This window comes from Penicillium hordei, assembly GCF_028827395.1.
Source record: "Penicillium hordei strain IBT 12815 chromosome Unknown utg000002l_segment0_segment0, whole genome shotgun sequence".
NCBI lineage: Eukaryota > Fungi > Ascomycota > Eurotiomycetes > Eurotiales > Aspergillaceae > Penicillium > Penicillium hordei.
In genome coordinates, this window is record NW_026623143.1 from 742,174 (window position 1) to 761,413 (window position 19,240).

At 49.3% G+C, this 19,240-nt stretch overlaps 8 protein-coding genes across 8 annotated transcripts; 4 read left to right on the plus strand and 4 right to left on the minus strand.

The window, feature by feature from the left end:
• Positions 1–404: 404 nt before the first annotated feature.
• N7537_003579 (uncharacterized protein) lies at positions 405–3,940 on the minus strand (the record flags this gene model as incomplete). The annotated part of the gene is made up of 3 exons (XM_056894637.1): positions 405–2,956; positions 2,983–3,677; positions 3,930–3,940. 3 exons carry the CDS (start codon positions 3,938–3,940, stop codon positions 405–407), a joined length of 3,258 nt encoding a protein of 1,085 aa, XP_056754385.1.
• Positions 3,941–4,216: 276 nt separating this feature from the next.
• N7537_003580 (MFS transporter) lies at positions 4,217–6,007 on the minus strand (the record flags this gene model as incomplete). Its single annotated transcript, XM_056894638.1, has 4 exons — positions 4,217–5,343; positions 5,404–5,460; positions 5,520–5,885; positions 5,935–6,007. The coding sequence occupies 4 exons, from the start codon at positions 6,005–6,007 to the stop codon at positions 4,217–4,219; spliced, it is 1,623 nt and encodes a 540-aa protein (XP_056754386.1).
• Positions 6,008–7,270: 1,263 nt separating this feature from the next.
• sip5 (Sip5p) lies at positions 7,271–9,753 on the minus strand (the record flags this gene model as incomplete). Its single annotated transcript, XM_056894639.1, has 2 exons — positions 7,271–9,328; positions 9,388–9,753. 2 exons carry the CDS (start codon positions 9,751–9,753, stop codon positions 7,271–7,273), a joined length of 2,424 nt encoding a protein of 807 aa, XP_056754387.1.
• A 1,084-nt stretch (positions 9,754–10,837) lies between these two features.
• Positions 10,838–12,421, plus strand: N7537_003582 (uncharacterized protein; the record flags this gene model as incomplete). The annotated part of the gene is made up of 1 exon (XM_056894640.1): positions 10,838–12,421. One exon carries the CDS (start codon positions 10,838–10,840, stop codon positions 12,419–12,421), a length of 1,584 nt encoding a protein of 527 aa, XP_056754388.1.
• A 487-nt stretch (positions 12,422–12,908) lies between these two features.
• Positions 12,909–13,488, plus strand: N7537_003583 (uncharacterized protein; the record flags this gene model as incomplete). The annotated part of the gene is made up of 3 exons (XM_056894641.1): positions 12,909–13,194; positions 13,280–13,386; positions 13,438–13,488. 3 exons carry the CDS (start codon positions 12,909–12,911, stop codon positions 13,486–13,488), a joined length of 444 nt encoding a protein of 147 aa, XP_056754389.1.
• A 571-nt stretch (positions 13,489–14,059) lies between these two features.
• Positions 14,060–14,893, plus strand: N7537_003584 (uncharacterized protein; the record flags this gene model as incomplete). Its single annotated transcript, XM_056894642.1, has 1 exon — positions 14,060–14,893. One exon carries the CDS (start codon positions 14,060–14,062, stop codon positions 14,891–14,893), a length of 834 nt encoding a protein of 277 aa, XP_056754390.1.
• Positions 14,894–15,303: 410 nt separating this feature from the next.
• On the minus strand, positions 15,304–16,483 carry N7537_003585 (putative G-patch domain protein; the record flags this gene model as incomplete). Its single annotated transcript, XM_056894643.1, has 2 exons — positions 15,304–16,296; positions 16,385–16,483. 2 exons carry the CDS (start codon positions 16,481–16,483, stop codon positions 15,304–15,306), a joined length of 1,092 nt encoding a protein of 363 aa, XP_056754391.1.
• An 898-nt stretch (positions 16,484–17,381) lies between these two features.
• Positions 17,382–19,124, plus strand: N7537_003586 (uncharacterized protein; the record flags this gene model as incomplete). The annotated part of the gene is made up of 3 exons (XM_056894644.1): positions 17,382–17,591; positions 17,648–18,007; positions 18,084–19,124. The coding sequence occupies 3 exons, from the start codon at positions 17,382–17,384 to the stop codon at positions 19,122–19,124; spliced, it is 1,611 nt and encodes a 536-aa protein (XP_056754392.1).
• Between the last annotated feature and the right edge of the window lie 116 nt (positions 19,125–19,240).

Consider the following 19,240-nt stretch of genomic DNA (forward strand, 5'->3'; position numbering starts at 1 on the left):
TGATTTCTTGTATGCTCATATACTGGAAAATAGGGAACTGGGCCTGGGAAAAAGTTAACAAAGAGACTACTGACTTGGCATCCAAGATCCCTCTGATGCTCTCCAACGGCACAGCAAGACTCCAGCCGCTTACTCACTGCCTAGGATGATCTTGAAAATCATGAAATGGACCTTTGGACTCGTTACATCATTTCATATCACTGAGGAATCCAATTCCAATAGACGCCCTGCGTGGACCAATCTGAACAGACGCCGAGAAATAGAAGTAGACATAAACATCGTAAACCAAATTTAGGTAAACCGCAAATCATATCTGCTGTCGGGGAATCAAGATGGGAATGACCCATGAAGATAAAAAAAAAAAAGAAAGCAAAACAAGTATCCAAGTAAAATCCATAAACCCCCTAAACACCACCACGGCCCATCCGCTCAATTGAACTCATGATCCCGCCTCGGCCGGGAGTAGGCATTGCAATGCCAGATCTGCCACCGCTATTACCACGAGAATGACCCCCGGGAGCTCCGAATCTAGGGATCCTCTTTTCCGTAGTGGCAGGAGGACGGATGCTTCCAGACATAGAACGGCTGACACTGCGACGGAAGTCATCAGGGGTGACTTCGCGAGATGGCTGAGCTGGTTCATCAATGTGGTCATTGTGCACAGAGGATGCCACAGAGGGCTCGCGGCCTCGAGGCTGAGATGGGGCGGGCGCCTGCTGCATGGCTAGCCACTCGTCAACAGCGGCAACAAGCTCGCCCTTCTCAGCGCGTTCAGACTCCAGGTTTGCACGAATACGCTCGGTATCGTCCTTCAGAGCAGCCATTTCTCGCTGCAGACCCTTGATCTGGGCATCCATGACACGCCTTTCGACCTCGTGCTCGTCATTCTCACGAGCGAAGTAACTGTTGTTAGCCGCGCCCATTGAATCGGATTTCGCAGTATCACGTTCGACACGGAGATGTTCATTCTCCTCGCGTGCAGCAGTGAGCTTCTTCTCCGCTTCACGCAAACGCTTCTCCCAGCGAGATTCGTAGCTCTTTTTTAAGGCCGCAACCTTGGTCTCATGCTTGCCCTTGTAGAGCACGTGAAGCTCACGAGCGACCTTTTCCACGGCATCCTGAACTTCGCGAGCAGTATCTTCAGCGGAGTTGGAAGACTGGTGAGATGAGCTAGCTTTACTAGTGTTAGACACAGCTGCAGCACGTGCAGCAGAAAGCTGGCTTTCGAGCTCGACAACTTTGCCTTCCAAAGTTTCCTTGATTTTTTCGGCCTCTTCCGCCCTTCGGGACAGACGGTCACGCTCGCGCTCTCCCTCCAGTAGTTCGGAGCGGGCAGACCGCAGAACAGTTTCCATCTCATTGACTCGGCGTTCCCACTCGGCCTGTTCCATCTCCAGCACCTCTTTGCCGGCGGCTTCGTTGCGCACTTCTTCCAGCGCTTCGCCAACTCGTCTCTCCGCATCTGCCACTGCTTGCTTTAGGCTGGCTACCTCGGCCTCTTTGCCACTGAGAGTAGCCTTGAGCGAAGATATGTCAGACAAAAAGCCGGACTTCAGTGACTCCAATTCACGGGGAGTAACCGTGGGAATGGATCGAGGGGTAGGTGCAGCCGGAATATCAAAGTCCAGCAGTGACGACATCTTCCCGGGAGATCGAATGGATTGCCGGGCAGATCGTATAGGCGAACGCCGCGAGGGGGAGAAACGCGTACTTTGCATGGACTGACGAGGGAAGAAGTTCATTTGATCGGACAAGTCAAGCGGATTGGTAGAGTCAACTGGATGAGCCATGTCCCGAGGGCCTCTGGGTCTCGGTGTAGGCGATCCCATCGGCAAATTTCCATCTAGATAGACACCCGCTCTGTATCCCCTGCGCCCTGTGTCTGGGGTTGTTGGATCGACACTGTGTCGATGCCCGTCCCTAGTGGGAGCTGGGCTGGGGGCGACACTGTCTCGCATTGATTTCATCGGCGACTGGGCGCGAAGCTTTGCAAATGTAGTCATATCAGGCATGGCGGAGAATGTACTCAAGCAAGTGTCATCCATTGAGTCGTCGACCATCGAATTCTCGTGTGAGATATTCTCTTTGTCGCCATCTTCATGAAGTACTGTGCTCATCCCTTCATTGTGCCTGTCCTCTATCATGCTGTTGCCAATTGCTGATCGGTCGTGCACGGCACTTGTAGCAGAGAGGACGCTCTGGTCATGGAGTACAGTCGGCTCCTCTGCGGCATCGATGTGAATCGCTGGTGCATCCGGTCGACTCACCATACCCTTCTTATGGCGCTCGTGCATCTGTAAATCGTCCTCCAGATCCTGGGGTGTTTGGTCATATGATCTTTTGCGGGGAGTTGCAGCAACCGAGCGCTGGTCACTCACCCCAAGTGGTGCACGAGAAATCCGGCGCGACTTATGAAGATCGAGGGTGCTTTCCTTGGGACTCGGCCGGAAGGACGAAGTAGGTACTGGAATAGGGGAAGAGGAGTTGGATGCTACTGGTGACTCTGCATGTGCATGTACCTTGGGAGAATCAATTGCCTCTGCTGCTTCGCCGCGGACGGGCAAGCTCGATTCCGCAGCAAAGGATGAACGCTTAGATGCCACCGGTGAGTCTTGTTTCAACTCGCGCAGCTTCGGTGAATCAGCCGCCGGCTCTAGTATTTCAGGGCCGATGGGCGAGTTCGGTACCACAATAGGCGAAGAATCCTTAGACACCATCGGGGAATCTTGTTGCATATCATCTAGTTCCGATGGATCGGCTGTTATGTTTCTTGCCTCATGGTGGAAAGGTGAACTAGCGGGATCGGGCAATGGCCGCGATTTAGGAATTGGCGAGTCATTCTGCATTTCGCACAAGCGATCAAAGTCGGCCGTCTCTTCCCGCGCATCAGGGCGGAACGGGGAGCTCGCGGGATCCTCTCTAGAGCTAGCCGCCTTCCCAATCCAGGAGACATGGGCTGGACCTCGCGCAGTTTTTGAAAACCCACTGTCTCTTCTCGGACATGAGGTCGGAACGGGGAACTTCCGGGGCTCTCCTCCTCTAGTGGCTCAAGTTGTGGGTATGGCAGAGGAGACGACTGTTGCTCTTCGTGCATATTTTGGAAATCCACTGTATCTTCACTGGCGTTAGGGCGGAAGGGAGAGCTCATTGGCTCCTCTAGAGCCAGCCGCTTGTCCAAGCCAGGTGACATGGGCTGCACTTCACGCAACCCTCGGAAATCACCTGTATCCTCTGTTGCATGTGGTCGGAATGGAGAGCTTACAGGGCTCTCCTCCTCTAGCGGTTCAAGTTGTTGGTGTGATTGGGACGAGGTCTGTCGCATCTCGTGCAGCTTCTGGAAATCCACGGTATCTTCGCGTCCATCAAACTGGAACGGTGAACTGGCACCGTGTTGATATGAGTCGGCATCATTGAAATCGTCATTCTCGTGTTCATACTCGTTATCGGGTTCGTTAGGGTAGTGGGCTTCGTTTTCATCATAGGCTTTCGGGCTCGGCGTGGCGTGGCTTGTCCATCCTTTCTTCAATGGACTTGAAGGGGCAACATGTTCTGAGGACTGGTCAAAGGTCTTGTGGAGAAAGGGCGAAGAATTCGCCATTTGAGATTGTGCGCGTGCGTTCTGATAGGAAGATGAGAGGGGCGAGAGTGGATTTGACATTATGAAAGCAAGAGCACCCCTGGGGAAAGGGAGGGGAAAGGGCTAGTCGTAAAAAGTCGTCTCTGGGCTATTTTCAGAGCCAGTTCAGTTGGACAGAAAGAAAGCAGAGCAAGGCAGAGTTTGTGTATACAAAAAGAGTTGCCGTGTTGACGTTGCTGGGTAAACAAAACTAGGCCTAACTGGGAAAGGTGCATCCAAACTATCTAATCGGAGCCTCGGACTATACAACGCAATAACCTGTCGTTGACGACGTAGTTCAGTTATCTGATACATTTGACTCATGTTACTAGTGATGTTTTATGCAAAATATCACCTTTGGACGTCTTTCTACATGCATTCTTAGGTGTCTTCGTACATATCTTTTCATGTCTTTCTAGATGTTCTTCTGTATCTCTTTCTACACTTGGATGAGGTGGAGCATCCTATAAGAGAGAACAATGCCCAATGCCTTTGTTGATCATATTATAATATTTATGATTATATGAGTTTAGAACTCTAGATATATATATAAAAAATCCCCCAGTCGCCCTTTGTTTCCTAATCAGACACTATTGCCCCTTATGTGTACGCATCATCTCCATTGACAATGATATGAACGATGTCGTCGTGCGACTGCACTGGAAGGGCAACATAATGACAAACGGCTGCTGGCTCCACGGTTACTGATGAGCGTTTATCGCGCTGGAGGAACCACAGCTGTAGAGCGCCGATAAACGCAACGAGACTACTCCCCCACCAGGCAAGAGCAGTGCAGCCAATCTCAGCCCCAGAGCTGTAAAGCAAGCCGGCAATCGGAGGAGCAAGAGTTCGAGATGCGGCCCCAGCGGAAGCAGCGAGGCCATTGATTTTTCCCATGACGGAGTCTGAGGGGCTAGCTTGCTTGATGAGAATCAAGAGAATAGGATAGTCGATAATGGACAGAATATTGCGAACGATCAAACAAGCATAAATACCGACATAGATGAGCTGGCGTGGCAAGAAGACCAGGAAGGGAACCATAAAGTATGCGATTGGATGGAGCACTGTAACGATGACAAAGAGCCGCCAGATTCCCAGGTAATGTGCCAGCATGGGGAAAATGATACTTTGGATCACGAGGGCGATGATACCATCGGTGGACATGATCACACCCACAGTTCGAGTGGAAAGACCGACTCCGCCCGGAATGTCAAAGGGTGGGTGATGCGGATGTGACGATCCTCCCGGGTCCTTATCCTGCAAGAAGATGGGCAAGAGATGGTCATATGTCATCGAGTGATAAGTGAAGATAGCCAACGCAACTATAAGCATACTGACTCGCCAGGTGAAAGCGTTGGGCTTTGGTAACTTCTTCCACGTAGGCGAGGAGCCATCGGCTTGCACACTCCAATTCTCATCATTATGCAAGTGAACCCGATTAAACGTCCCGTAAGACTCCGCTCGCAGGTCCACGCCAGCATTGGCAGTTGCGCCAGATGTAACCAGAAGCGGCTGCTCAGCTGCTTGGACGAAATGTCCATAGGCCTCGCTAGGTTGTATGTCTGGATGAGTCTCTTGCAGGAACAGCCAGCTGCCGATAATGCTAAGGAGAAGTAAGACACAGCACACGAGGTTGGGCAAAAGGTAAGGAAATTTGCCAAAGAGGCCATCGGCTGGGAACAGGGAGGGAAACCCTTCAGCGGGCTTTGCTAGCAAGCCCCCAATAGCTGAATGGAATTAGCATTTGCAGTAGAATTCAATCATGGAAAAACGAAGACTATACATACCTGGGCCGATAATCGTTCCAATTGACCAAACAAAAGGCATGACGGCATACGCTCGAGCTGTATGCAAGATTAGCCTCCCAACTCCGCTAGATTTGACAGAATGGCGATAGACTCACGTTCATGCTCAGGTCGCCTGATAAGCTCACCAACCATTGTCTGAATTACTCCAATATTCCCATTCAAGGCTCCACCAAGAGCGCGACCGGCGAGCGCGACCCAGAAGTTCGGGGCTATCCCTACCAGGATCAAAGAGGCCATAGTCCCCACGCAGCCAGATATAAGGATGGGCTTCCGGCCCACGCGGTCTGAAAGAGCACCCCAGAACATACCGGTCAGAGCCTCGGCGAGCGAGAATGCTGAAATCAGAATACCGGCATAGAAGGAGGCATTGTTGCCATTATCCATGTGGAAGTCCCTGACCATCACCCACGAATAGGGGAAGATAGAAGTCAAGGCAATGGGCTCTGCAACACGGCATATTGCTGTTGTTGTGTTAGTCATTGCCAAGTACGAGCCCGGAACATAACATACCTAGGAGGAAAAGCTGTGCTGTTGGAAAGCTGTCAGGCGACGGATGAGATCTTTCCTGTGGTGTCAATATCATAGTTCCTCAGAAGCTGTTAAGATCTTACGGCAATCCACCCCGGTAGTATCGAATTGATCTTGTTATCCACCGCACTGCTCGTACCTTGTGAGCGGAGCGGAAGGTCTGGCTTCTTCCTTTCTTGCTTTCTTTTTGTATTATCTCAAGACTGTCAACTCCTGTATTTTCTTGAGAGTATAAACCAAGGACAAGGTGGAAGAAGGGGTGAGGTTGAAAGTTCGGAGAGGGAGAGAGAACCTCGGTAAGAGACTTTATTTTCCACCGCCGAGAACGGACAACATCTGACCCTGATCCCTACCTAAAGCAATTTAGGATTCTTAATACTTTATAAACAACCACATAAACAGCCATATAAATGAATATAGATCTTAACTTTTGAGAATCTTATTTTGTACATGTAATTTAATACTTCTTTCCACGTGATGTAAAAAAAAAAAAAAAAAGAAAACTCTCTTTGGGTGGCGAACCAGAATTTGTTCGGGTATCTCGGTAACGGTCGAGGATATCGTTCAATAATAGCTGGCTATCAGGTTAATAACATATTACAACATGACAGGATATAATAAACATATAATAATGTTATTTACGATGTGAGATAAATAAACAACAATGGAGTCTTCCAAGGTTTTCCCCGCTCTGCATTCTTAACCCCTTCTCAACCAATCACAACTCGTAGCGTAATTTGAGTTGGACCCGCAGATCAGCCGCATATGTACTTCTTTGTTTTGCAAGTTTAGAAATGGAAAAACATCCCAAAAATATATTCAAAATATATTGTAGAAGGATGATTGGATATATCGTCCCTTACATCATTTTAAGCCATATGGATCAGATTGCTAAAATACATCGTCAAGGAAGCTACATTAGCGGCCAACTATTCAAGATCATATATAGTATGTACTTACGGACATGTATATAGTTGCCATAGCTGTATGTACCGACCCATTGCCTTCCTTGCGTAGATAGTTTGAAGAAATCAGAAATCTCACTATTCACCGATCTGAATGCTAAACACAAAGAATTTCTATCATTGACCAGAAAGTAAGAAATGATGATATGGAAGGCCCGATGTGACAGAAAAGGTGGGGAAAGAAAAAAAAAAAACAATGAGCATAGAAAAAGATAAGCAGAGATGCCTTCACCAGTGACCAATCCCCTGCGCCGGCTAACCCACACATGCCAAGCGGTCCGGATTGTATCTAGATACCAAACAAAGCCAGACTGGAGAAAAAGAAACAGCAAAAAGAAACAAAATCAAAGGTTTCACAAAGTAGCTTCCGGATGCGTGGGGGAACTAGTGATCTCGACAGAGCGAGTCTCAAGTTCCTTGGGAAGGGTATCAGAAGGACCGTGAGGCTCCTCACAAGACTCAACGATAGGCGCCGATCCAGGGTTCACCTCAGTGAAAGGCTGGTGGACCGACGGAGTGGCACTTGAGGAAGAGCCCTCTGTTTGTGGCTTGTTGGAGGTATCCTCAACGTGTTCCGCAGAGTCATCCACTTTCTCCTCATCTCCAATCACGGCAGCTAGACTGCGGAAATTGAACATTGGCTCAAGAGGGTTGGTGTTGCCCTCTCCAGCGGCGGAACCGCTTGCACCATCCTCTGGGGTGTTTTCCATGACAGAAGAGAACGATGAAGAAGCACTGGAGACCTGTCGCAGGTGAGATTGTCGTGACGGCTCGGACTGATCCACAGACTGGTTTGCTGGTGCTGCTGGATCAAGCAGCGTGGGGCGGTTCGTTTCTTCTGCAGTCGATGGCAGTGTGCGGTCAACTCCCTTGCCTTTGCTACCAGCAGCGATTTCTTCACCAATGACATCCTCGCCTCTGACAGAGGATGAGCTACTCCCCTTGCCTAAATTTGATTCGCCAAGGATATCCAAAGCGGAGGCGCTAGCATTATTGCTATACAAGCCAGTCTTGCGAGCTACCTTATCCGCCTTCTTGGCCTCTTTCTCCTTCTCCTTCTCCCTCTTTTTGGCCTCCTTCCTTGCCTCTTTCTCCTCCCGTTTGAGGCGTTCGTCTTCGCTGGCCAAGCTCAGTCGGATAGCTTCCATCATCATCATTTCCTCGAGATCGTCAATTCGATTGCGCCTTGAGCTTGATCGACCAGCAGCCGGGTTACCCGCACTTTCCTCGGCAGAAGCAGAATCGGTGTCTTGTCCAGTTGCTCGAGGCGTCCGATCAGCACCCGTACGCTCCGTCAAGAAAGCCAACGCATTGAGGGCGGGTGAAGCGGTCCGGCCGCTATACCCTTCTCCGCCGGTGGCTCTTCGCATTCCGCGCCGTCCGATGCCAAACCCACGCGAGTCACTCCCAGATGTACTGGGGTTGATCAAATACGCCGCAGTGTGAAGGGCAGTCGCTGCCGCAGATCGACGTGCCGCGTGGGCTCGTGCATTCGATAATTTGGTCGCCCAGTCCGGTCGAATCCTATCGGTTGTAACCACTGTGGGGTCAGTGGCCGATAGTGAGGTCGCACGGCGGCGACCTGGCACGGCGGCATTGGCAGATGATAAGGAGGAGGTGGAGGATACGGGGGAAGTGAAGTTAGGGGAGAGCCGGGCACTGGGGTCTGCAGCATAAGTCAGGCCCCGGCGAAACGAGGGCGGTGCGTAGGTGACTCCGAACTCGGGCTGGACACAGAAGGGGCATGCCGAGGGCTCAGAGACTAACTGTGACTCGGTCGACTCCGTCTGCTCTCCCTCGGGGGAAGGCGCATTCGCGCTAGGCTCTCCATGTTCTGGGGTGTGCGGGTCCGGGCGCTTGATCTGCACGAAGCACTCGGAGCAAATAGGTTGATCGCAGCATCGGGTACGATTTAAGTACGGCGGATAGTAGAGGAAACAGATAGGACATTCGCTTGCGTCTTTGTACAAATTGACTTCGATCGGCTGTCCGTTGACAAATGGGTCCTTGGGAAGCTGCAGTTCCCGGGGCGTTAGATCTGTCTGTGAGTTATGCTTGGAGGTAGTTAAAGCGGCCAAGGTCTTTGCCCTTGTTCGGAAAAGAGGGGAGGTGGATGTCCCGGATGCGATCGGAGATGCGGAGGGTAATGATTGAGGGGGGTTGGAGGACTGCGAAGCATCTGAATTATAAGATTGCGATCTGGACGTGATCGGCACTGTGAGATGCTGGATATTTGTTGAATCGGCGGAGGCTTTGTCCGGGATCTTGGACAGTTTGTACTCTAACTCGGGCGGGATTTCGTCGGGCTGGGGAATGGGCATCCCTCGTGCAGCCGCCATAATCTGATGCTCAGCCCACGACTCCGAGAAGTCATTAAGACCTCTCCAGAAGGGAGCTAGTCGGCGTTCGATCTAACCCTGCTGTCAGCCTTGGCTAGTTCGCATCGAGGGGTTATTTCAGACAAACATACCATCAGCTGGCGCACCACTACCTTATTGTAGTCTTCCGTCCCCACATACACGCCTTGTGTCACGAGATAACCTCCATCGACATGCTCCTCCTTCATACTACGCTCCCTCTCTTTGAGACGCGCCACCCGCTCCTTCTCCAAGCGGCGGGCCTCGCGCTCTTGCTTTGTCTCCCGCCGATGTTCTAATGTGGCCACCTCTCGATCATGACTGCCGATTCCAAGAATCGAAAGGTCAGGTCTACTGCCTCTTGCAGACCGGGAACCATGATACGGTCGACTTGAGGCATCGGAAGCGCCCGGGGATAATTGACTCCGACGACTGGACGGGGCTGTGGAGCGCGACTCCTTGGTTTGGGAGTTTCCCATTTTGGAGCCCAGATAGATGTGAGGATGTGAGGATGTGAGGGGAAGAAATTAATTCACAGTCACGGTGATCCGAATCGGATATGGCGGAAAAGGCCCCCAAGGGGGGTTTTTATTGGTGGGCAGTAGAAGGGGGGAGGGTAAAGGAGAAAAGGATAAGGCCAGAAAGTTGGAAGGCTAATAGTAGAGTGGAGGTAAGAGGAGTAACTCTCAGAGCGGGGGGGGGGGTTGTGATCTGTCCGGAGTAACTGGGGAAGTGAGATCGGTAAGGAACCCCCAAGCACAAGTTACAGATTCAAAGGTGTTTTCAGATTCAAAATTATAAAAAAAAAGAAGAAAGATAGAAAATATCGGATGTGGCGGATGTTGTCTTATTTTCTTATTTTATTTCATAAGTGGGCTATAGTTACTTGTTTGTCTCATTTTAAAGGTCTAGACTATATGAATTACATGTACCATAGTCATATATATATAACTAGATAACTATATAAACAAGCACACGTGGATATGAGATATACATGTAATTATCTACTATATTAATGTATATCAATGTATATCAACGTATAAACAGGTTATCTAGGTAAATAGCAAGCTTTTTACTACTCACCCAGGACCATCAGTTGATCCATCGTCATCGTAAAGTCATGGGCAGATTACAAAGAACACTCCTCTTCCACCTTTAATGCGATGTATACATCATAGGCCCTAAGATGCTGCACTTTGCAGATCTGAAAGATTACCTAATTAACTATGTGTTGGAATTGGAAGGTGAAGTCATTAAGTTAGGTAACTATGTTGTAGAGAATTCAGGCAGAAATAGCCAATTCGGGCCAATAAGGCCAATATCTAAGGCCAGAATGTGCTTTCCAACCTCGGAACCATCTCAGCCAATAAACACATACCCTTAAAAAGGCGGTGGCATAAAATCAGTCTGTACATTATTTTTGCCCCAAAAAAAAAAAGATTCGAAGAGCGGTGTTGAGGCTTTGGAATCTTTTCCCAATTTACCTTGTAACTTTGACATCCTCCACAGATCATGCATTAGTGATAACCCTAGTCTTTCTCAACTATCAAGCATCCTCTGGCAATGACTGAAACAACAAGACTATATATCACGCCTTTCACCCAGGATATCCTTCCGTCTGTGCTGCCAGCATCTATTCGCAACTTGGCCACAGAAATATCTTTCCACGAGATTTCCACCTTCCCCGAGAATAACTACGGATACGTGACTCTGCCAAACATGGAAGCCGAGAAGATCAAGAAGAAGTTGAACGGCTCCATCCTCAAGGGCAAGAAGTTCAAAGTCGAGGCCGCCCGCCCTCAAAAGAGACACCGGGAGGAAGAGGATGTGGTGCCTGAAGCCCCCTCTAGTGCCAAGAAGAAGTCCAAGAAGTCCAAGAAGGAAACGCCCGAGGACGGTGTAGTGGAAGGCTTTGAGCTTCCCGCAGACCGCAAAGTGAAACGAGGCTGGACCGAGTCTAGTGATGCCAAGCAGGAAAGACGAAAGTCGGAGAAGAAAGAGAAGAAGAGCAAGGAAGAGAAATTGCAATCCAAGTCCAAGTACACCGACAAATCGGAATGTCTGTTCCGAGCAACGATCCCACCCAACCGAGCATCCGACGCAACTTCCGACGATAAGAAAGCAAAGAAGAAGAAGAAGTCAAAGGATGATGTCATCCATGAATTTGAGAAGACGGTGACCCAGCCAAGCTTTCTGCGCACCGCGGAGGAAAGCGCAGCGCCTACGGCTACATTTGAAGATGGAAAAGGCTGGGTAGATTCCACAGGGAACCTGAGAGAACCTGCCAGCGAAAAAATCTCGAAGGACAATTATCGGCCTGGTCAGATTCCAGGAGCCAAGGAGAAGCGTCGAGCTGCCAAATTGGCCGCCAAAGACACGAAAAAGCTTTCACGCAAAGAAAAGACTCCAGATGAATCATCCGAGTCTGAAGATTATACCTCGTCAAGTGGCTCATCGTCAGACGAAGGCAGTGAATCGGAGAGCGAGGTGGATGAGAGCAAAGTCGATGAGAACCCTGAATATTCATCTGCATCTTCTGACGAAGATGATGTCAAGCCGCAATCCCAAGAAGAGACCACCAAGACTACAGAGGCTAACGACGGTGATGCCGATACACCGAGCCAGCCGGTCTCAGATGTGATACCCACGGAGGCTGCGCAAGGGGTTGAACAAAATTCATCTGCGAAGGAGGTTCACCCCCTTGAGGCTCTTTTCAAGCGGGCCGCCCCGACAGCATCCGATAACCAGCCAGTTCCCGAGGCCGAGGCTGGATTCAGCTTCTTTGGCAATGACATTGAATCCGAGGACGAGCCTCAAATGGCTGAGCCGCAGACACCTTTCACACCCTTCACAAAGAACGACCTACAAAACCGAGGCCAGCGCAGTGCAGCTCCCACTCCCGACACTACTGCGGCCACCCGGCACATGACGTGGAATGAGAGTGAGGACTCGGATGATGAGGATGTTTCGATCGATAGTCCTGTCCGCGCGAAAGCCGGTGCAAACATGGAAGAAACCGAATTCGCAAAGTGGTTCTGGGAAAATCGCGGTGACAACAATCGCGCCTGGAAGAAGAGGCGACGTGATGCTGCCAAGGAGCAGAGACAGAGAGACAACCGGAAGAAGGGAATCAAGGGAAAGTCATAGATTCGAAAAATCCGAGAGTTTTCTGAGAAGTTGAGTGATGTTTATCTAGACTCTGATGTGGTACTTATACATAACGAGGCTGCCAGTAGCCTTCCAACGACACAAATACTATGTAATTTATACTTAAGTTCCTTTACAAGCTTGATCAAATATAAACGTAAATATATATGAACATCCAGACATCTTTCGCCGCTCCAGGGCTGGTGTTTGTTGGATTGCGTACGCAGTCATGTGACCATCCATCGTCATTAAACCCAGTCCAACCAGGACTTGTCGCATCGTCCACTGCGTGCTCAGGATGTCTCCTACCTGGTCCTCACAGCGTAGCATACAGCTGCTGCTGCTACTATTTACATTTTTGTCTGTCACATCATTGGTAGCAGCATCCAGTAAGTGCTCGCCTCTCTTCTCCGACACCTCAATGCGCCCAGTGGGAGATCAAATGGCTACCATCTTTGTGCCGATATTTATGTGATACTAATACTCAATGCCTACAGCACCAACTTCGTTCTGCAAATGCACCTGTTTCTCCAATAGTACGATCATCCCCCTCAACCCGGCCAAGTCTGAAACCTCCTCCGGCATCGACCACGTCCGCTTTTACGAGCGCGACTCTCTCAGCTCTGAGATTGAGCATGCCGATGAATACCTCAAACGAGCTCAGAAATACCGATCCCTGAGCTGTAATGACTGCAACCGCAAGTTCTGTCTTGACTACGAGCTACCGACATGCAAAGGCGCCAAGGAGGAAGATGTGTACACGACTTGCTTCCGTAAGTGATTTGTCGGACCCATGGACCAGGCGAGAACCGAATTGGATGTGATAAGAGATGTGCTGACGGGGTCTTACCATATTAGAGCGAGATTCACGGAAAGACGAGGCGGTAGTGTTTATTTTCATTTTTGCTACAGGTGGACTGCTGGCTTGGGCTGCTTGCAAGCCATGGATTGAGCGATATGTCGAGGTAGGCCGCCAGTTGGATAGATCTTTGTGGACAACGTACTAACCGGTTTAGGCTGCTCGAGAACGCAGGTCGTATATACCCGTTGCTGAACCCGATTCCTAAATAATGAATTTGAAATATTTTACTGAAATATAAGCAAAGTGCCTAAAAACAAAAGAAAGATAGAAATGATGACATTGAGAATTGGAGATCGACATATGATGGATCCAGGAATCATTGGATCTCGAGATGATAAGTAGGAATGAGCATATAAGAGATGTACAAAGTATTTCAGGGGTAATATATAAACACCGCTTTATCTCGTATAATCGGAGTACGGGAGTTAGTCGATAGATCTTAGCGCTTTCAGACCGATCCAATCCCCACTATCTGAAACAGGGTAGATTGCATGGATAACCAATAGATTCGAGTAGTTCAAGGTGGAATGTGGTTTAATAGGCATTTGACGATCCTAACAATTGGCTAATTATCGAGTGGATTCTTAGAAACTCGATTATTATTTTTTTCCCCTTCATTTTCCCTTTTTTTTTCCCTTTTTTTCCCCTTTTTTTCCCTATTTTTCCCTATTTTTCCTATTTTTCTCTCCTTAAATTACTTGGTCTCCCTTCTTTAAAAGGCTTGATCTATTTCATATATTCGAACTGGTGTCAGATAACACACAAATTGACGGAATATGGCAATCTTCGACTCGGAGAAGCGCCCTCGCGGCCTTCGTGTGCCCTCGCTTGCAGCACTGAAGTCTTCAGCAACGAAATCGCAATTCTCTTTCCAAAAGAAATCCGACTTACCATCTGACTTGCCGTCCGAGTCATCCTTACCCAAACCGGCAGACTTTCCTGCCCCTCCACCACCAAAGCCGGCCCCTCCGCCGGACAAGGAACTACCAGTTCCCCCCAAAGTGGACATTCCAGTCTCCAACAACCCATACTTCCCTCCAATCCCCGGAAATGCAATCCCAGAACGACGCCCAATTGAACGGGTCCCCGTCCCAGCGCAGTCTCCTCCTCCTCGGATGACAGGTATGCGAACCAAGAAATCACAACCTGATTTCCACGCGCCTCAACAACAGCCAACCCCAGTGACATACTCTCCCCCTCAAGTCCCGACCCTAGTCCAGGCTCCAGCTCCAGCTCCAGCTCCTGCCGACGAGGCCAACTCCCCCTTGCCGGAAGACTTCATCCCGACCCCAGACAGCGCCGAACCGCCACTAGCAGTGCCAGAACTGCCGCGCGAGGAACTGGCCCCCTCACCCTTCGTCCCTCCGGATGTTGAGCCCGTGGCGCCGAAGTTGAATGAGATCCATCTCACATGCTACCAGCAGCACCGCGCTATGCCCGTGGCGCAGAATACTTGGTGTCCGATGCCGTGTATGACCTGTCAGAAATTTGACATTGAGATACGGCATCGCTGTGTGTTCTGCTGCTTGCGCATCTGCGTGTCGTGTTACGAGATCCTGCAGAAATCTAAGAATCGATCGGTCGAGGAGTTGGTTGATCAACTCGTATAATTTGTTGGTATCCTTGACATATCGGGTGCGTTGGTATAAATGATCTTGAGAGCATATATTGCATGATCCCAGCACATATTGTATAATCTCCTGCGCAGGAAGTACAAGTCCTGTCAAGGCTGTTAGTTATGTTTTCTTTCTTTTCTTTCTCTTCTTATCTATATACCTTTTTTTTTTTTTTTATGATACCAAGGATCTCGTGTATATTATGGTTTAACAAGATGGACTGAAGCTGCATATTTATAATGAATACTCTTTTTTGGCATTTGTGACATAAAATGTAACATTTCGTAGAGATACAAACCTTTCCATAAAAGGTTGGGCTATGTGCTGGGTATGATACCAAACCGTCAGCTCATTGCTGTGTCAAGAGGATACCCATACAATACAATACAAACGGCTCTGATAGATCAATCGTGATCTTCCTCGGTCAGGCCAGGACACCCTTCCAACTCAAGATCGGTTTCGTAGGCATATTTGCACCAGAAGCAATACCGATATTTCTCGCGCAGAAAGAGGACCACCTTGCGTAGCCGCTCAGCTGGCTCTAGCGCATTGAAGGCATCGAGCTCCTCATCGTCTTCTTCCAACTCTATCTCCAGTGTGGAGGTATTCTGATCCAGTTCACTGTCCAGTTCACGGTCAAGGGCCTTTTTATCCTCCCGGTCCATAGTCGGGTCGTCGTATTCTGGTAGTCGTAGTTTGGGGAAAAAGGATGAAGGAAGTGAGGAGTGGAGAGCATGGCGTGCCTGGCGGTCACTATCGTTCCGTTCGCGCTCACGGATAAGACCGCGGTAGAGGACATTGATTTGGGATGTGAGCTTGATTGGCTGCTTCTTTGTCGTGGGGACGTCGCGCCCGTCGCGTGCTTGACTAGGATCTGTGGAGTCACCTTCTTCTTCTTTGTTGGACTTGGCTGAGGACCCTATTCCTTGTTCTTTCTCTTCGTCGGCGGTAGCCCCACTCTCCGATTCCCCATCCAGCCTCTCTGCAACTTTCTGCGCCGCGCGCACCTGTGCTTCGATGCGTTTCAACTCGCGCTCTTCACGAACGCGATCTCGGTAACTTCCCTCTTCATGTTTGATTCTCTTTGCTGCTTCTTCTGCTTCCTCACGGAGCTTGCGCTTTTTCTCCGTGTCCAACCCGATTCCACCGCGGTTTTCTTTCAAGGTTAGGTTTAGCGGTTCAGCGCGTGATTTTAGGAAATCGGTAGTGTTGGTAGTGTCAGAGTGATTGGTAGCAGGTTTGCCTAGTACCCCACCAGGCTTGAACCCAAGCTTTGCCATCATTTGGAATCCTTTGTTGGTTGGGTTGAGGGTGCTTGTGGCCAAGGCTTCCTCTCGGCGGGCGGCTTCCCGAGCGGCGCGTTCGGCTTTGGATGGGACTCGACCTCGGGCTTCGGCCTGCAAATGGAAAAGAATGTTAGAATTGGGTTGGCATTTAGCCGGAGACAGATATGGTGTTAAGTTTAGAATGTGGAGGATACGGTACCTCTCGTAGTTCGCGGCGCTTTTTTTGGGTGAAGGTCTCCTTTTGAGTGGGTTCCTCAATGACCATATTCATATAGTCATCTTCATCTTCTGAAGCCATTATGCCAAGGGTTGAGGTATGGTCTAGAAGCCGAAGTAAGTGAAAACGAGAGACGGGAGAGAGAGAGAGGCAGATCCGCAGGCGGAAAGAAAACGCTTTGGGCTCTGGGCTTTTGGTTTTGCGGGGGAGTGGGGCTCTCGGCAATTCATTGGGGCTCTTGATGTACATTGGGTACACTTGGGTACATTTCGTCCATTTCGTCCATTTTTTACCATTTTTACCCTTGTAAATACTACTATATGCTCTATTTTTTCTCGCTTTTTGGTATAGAATAGATTACATTTAGAATCATTTCTTTACTATCTTATTTGAGGAATAAATGTAGAAGATCGAACAAAAAAGAACCTAGATGGTGTAACATAAACAAAGAAGCTATATAGAGTATCTAGGTATCTGTGAGGACCACCCCCTCTAGAACTTATCCCTCTTTGTTTAGACCCCTAGATTGAATGGTTTCAGATGTCTTTCAATGTCTCACGGTCCCTCTTACCCTAGAAAGTCTGTGGTGTGGAGTGTATCTGACTAGAGAGTTGCTTTGGTAGCAAAATAACTTCCAAGAACACCGAAATTACGGAATCTTGTGCCTATCACCTACTTCTGGGACCGACTAGTCTGCTGACTGCTAGAAAACCCCATGTATCATGTCTTTTATGGACACTGTGCTTCCCCGAACAGCTCCCTTGCTGCACATGTGACACATCCCCGCAAGCGTCGAGTATGCATATCTCAAGGAAGCAACAGTGGCGCAAGGGCTTTGTCCTCGTATTAACTTCCGATAGCCGAGTGCTGTGCGTTGTCACCGTGACTTCGATGGACAACGGTCGGCTTTTCTTTTATGCCCGTGGGGCCCTTTATAAACCATGGCATCGACCGGTTCACAATCAGACTGTCAGTCATCATGGCTAAGTTCTTTGCTATCTGTACTTTGATATCCCTAGCATCAGCTTCTACAGTGGTAGATTTGGGCTATGCTAGGTATGAGGGTCATACCCACTCCGGAGTCACACAGTGGCTTGGTATGCGGTTTGCTGCTCCTCCTGTAGGAGATCTGCGATTTGCTGCCCCGCAGGATCCCTTGTCGGTCGAGGGAATACAGCAAGCAACTAAGGTATGCACCTATTGTCTTCAGTTCTTCATAGGTAGCCACTGACTATTCACTACTAGCATGGAAGTATATGTATCCCCACGGTAGCAAGTGAAGGCCGGCCAGTCCCACAAGGAACTTCAGAGGACTGTCTCTTCCTTGATATATATGCTCCCCCAGCTGCAGTAAAAGGTGCAAAGAAACTACCTGTCTTCTTTTGGATCCAAGGAGGAGGATTTGCAGTCAATTCAAATGCCAACTATAACGGCACTGGGTTGATCAAGGCATCTGGAAACAATATGGTGGTGGTCACTTTCAACTACCGGGTTGGACCTTACGGATTTCTTGCCGGAGAAGAGGTTGAACAAGGGGCCAGCCTAAACAATGGTCTGAAAGACCAACGCAAGGCACTGAAGTGGGTGCAGAAGTATATCAGCAAGGTAGGTCAAGTCGTCATTCTTCGTTCTTCTCGTGTGGCTTTGTTGTTTGATATTTGGGTTTTGACACTGTCTCTAGTTTGGCGGAGACCCCAACCATGTTGTCATTGGTGGTGATAGTGCAGGTGCTGCCTCGGTGACTCTCATCCTCTCGGCGTATGGTGGAAGAGATGAAGGCCTGTTTATTGGGGCTGCTGCAGAGTCACAAAGCTTTGCCCAAATGCTCAACGTTACCGAAAGTCAATTTGCATACGACGCCCTGGTAACTGCGACTGCATGTGACAGTAGCCAAAACACACTGGCATGTCTGCGCAACCTCGATGTTAGTGCTTTGCAGGAGAAGAACGTCAACAGACCTAACCCAGGAGCAAAAGGGAAGCCGTTATACATGTACGGTCCCACAATCGACGAGGACCTGGTGCCGGACTACACGTACCGCCTCTTCCATGAAGGCAAATTCATCAAGGTGCCAGTAATATTTGGCGATGACACCAATGAAGGCACGAAATTCGTTACCAAGAGTACCTCGAGTGTTGACGACGCAGATACGTTCATCCAGAACCAATTTCCAGCAATAACACAGGCCCATCTTGCCTGGATCAACAGTATCTATCTTACTCCAAACCAGACGGAGGAATTCCCTGGCGCTGGGTCCTACTGGCGGCCGGCAAGCACGGCATACGGCGAAATTCGCTACATATGTCCCGGAATTGACATGTCTTCCATCTACGCAGCGGCAGGTGTCCCAAGCTGGAACTACCACTACGCAGTCCTGGACCCCGACCACGAGCACTCGGGATTGGGCACACCGCATACCATCGAAGTGAGTGCGATTTGGGGTCCGACCAATACCAGGAATAAAGCTCCAGCTTCGTACTACACCACCAACGCAGGTATCGTTCCTGTGATGCAGGGTTACTGGTCAAGCTTCATTACGTCTCTGGATCCGAACACCAAACGGCTTCCTTCGAGCCCGAAATGGGAGACTTGGGATCAAGGTGGTGATGGATATCAGCGGATCTTCATTCGAACCAACGAGACTAGGATGGAGACGGTGCCACAGGGACAGAGAAACCGATGTAAATATTTGACCAGCATTGGTCTTGATTTGAAGCAGTAGCATATAGTATATATATATACCCCTTAGAAGGAAATAAAACAGCGAATAACCTTGAACTAGTCAATTCTTTACTTAAAAAAAAAGAAAAAAGAAAAAGGACTAGTGAATTTTGTAGA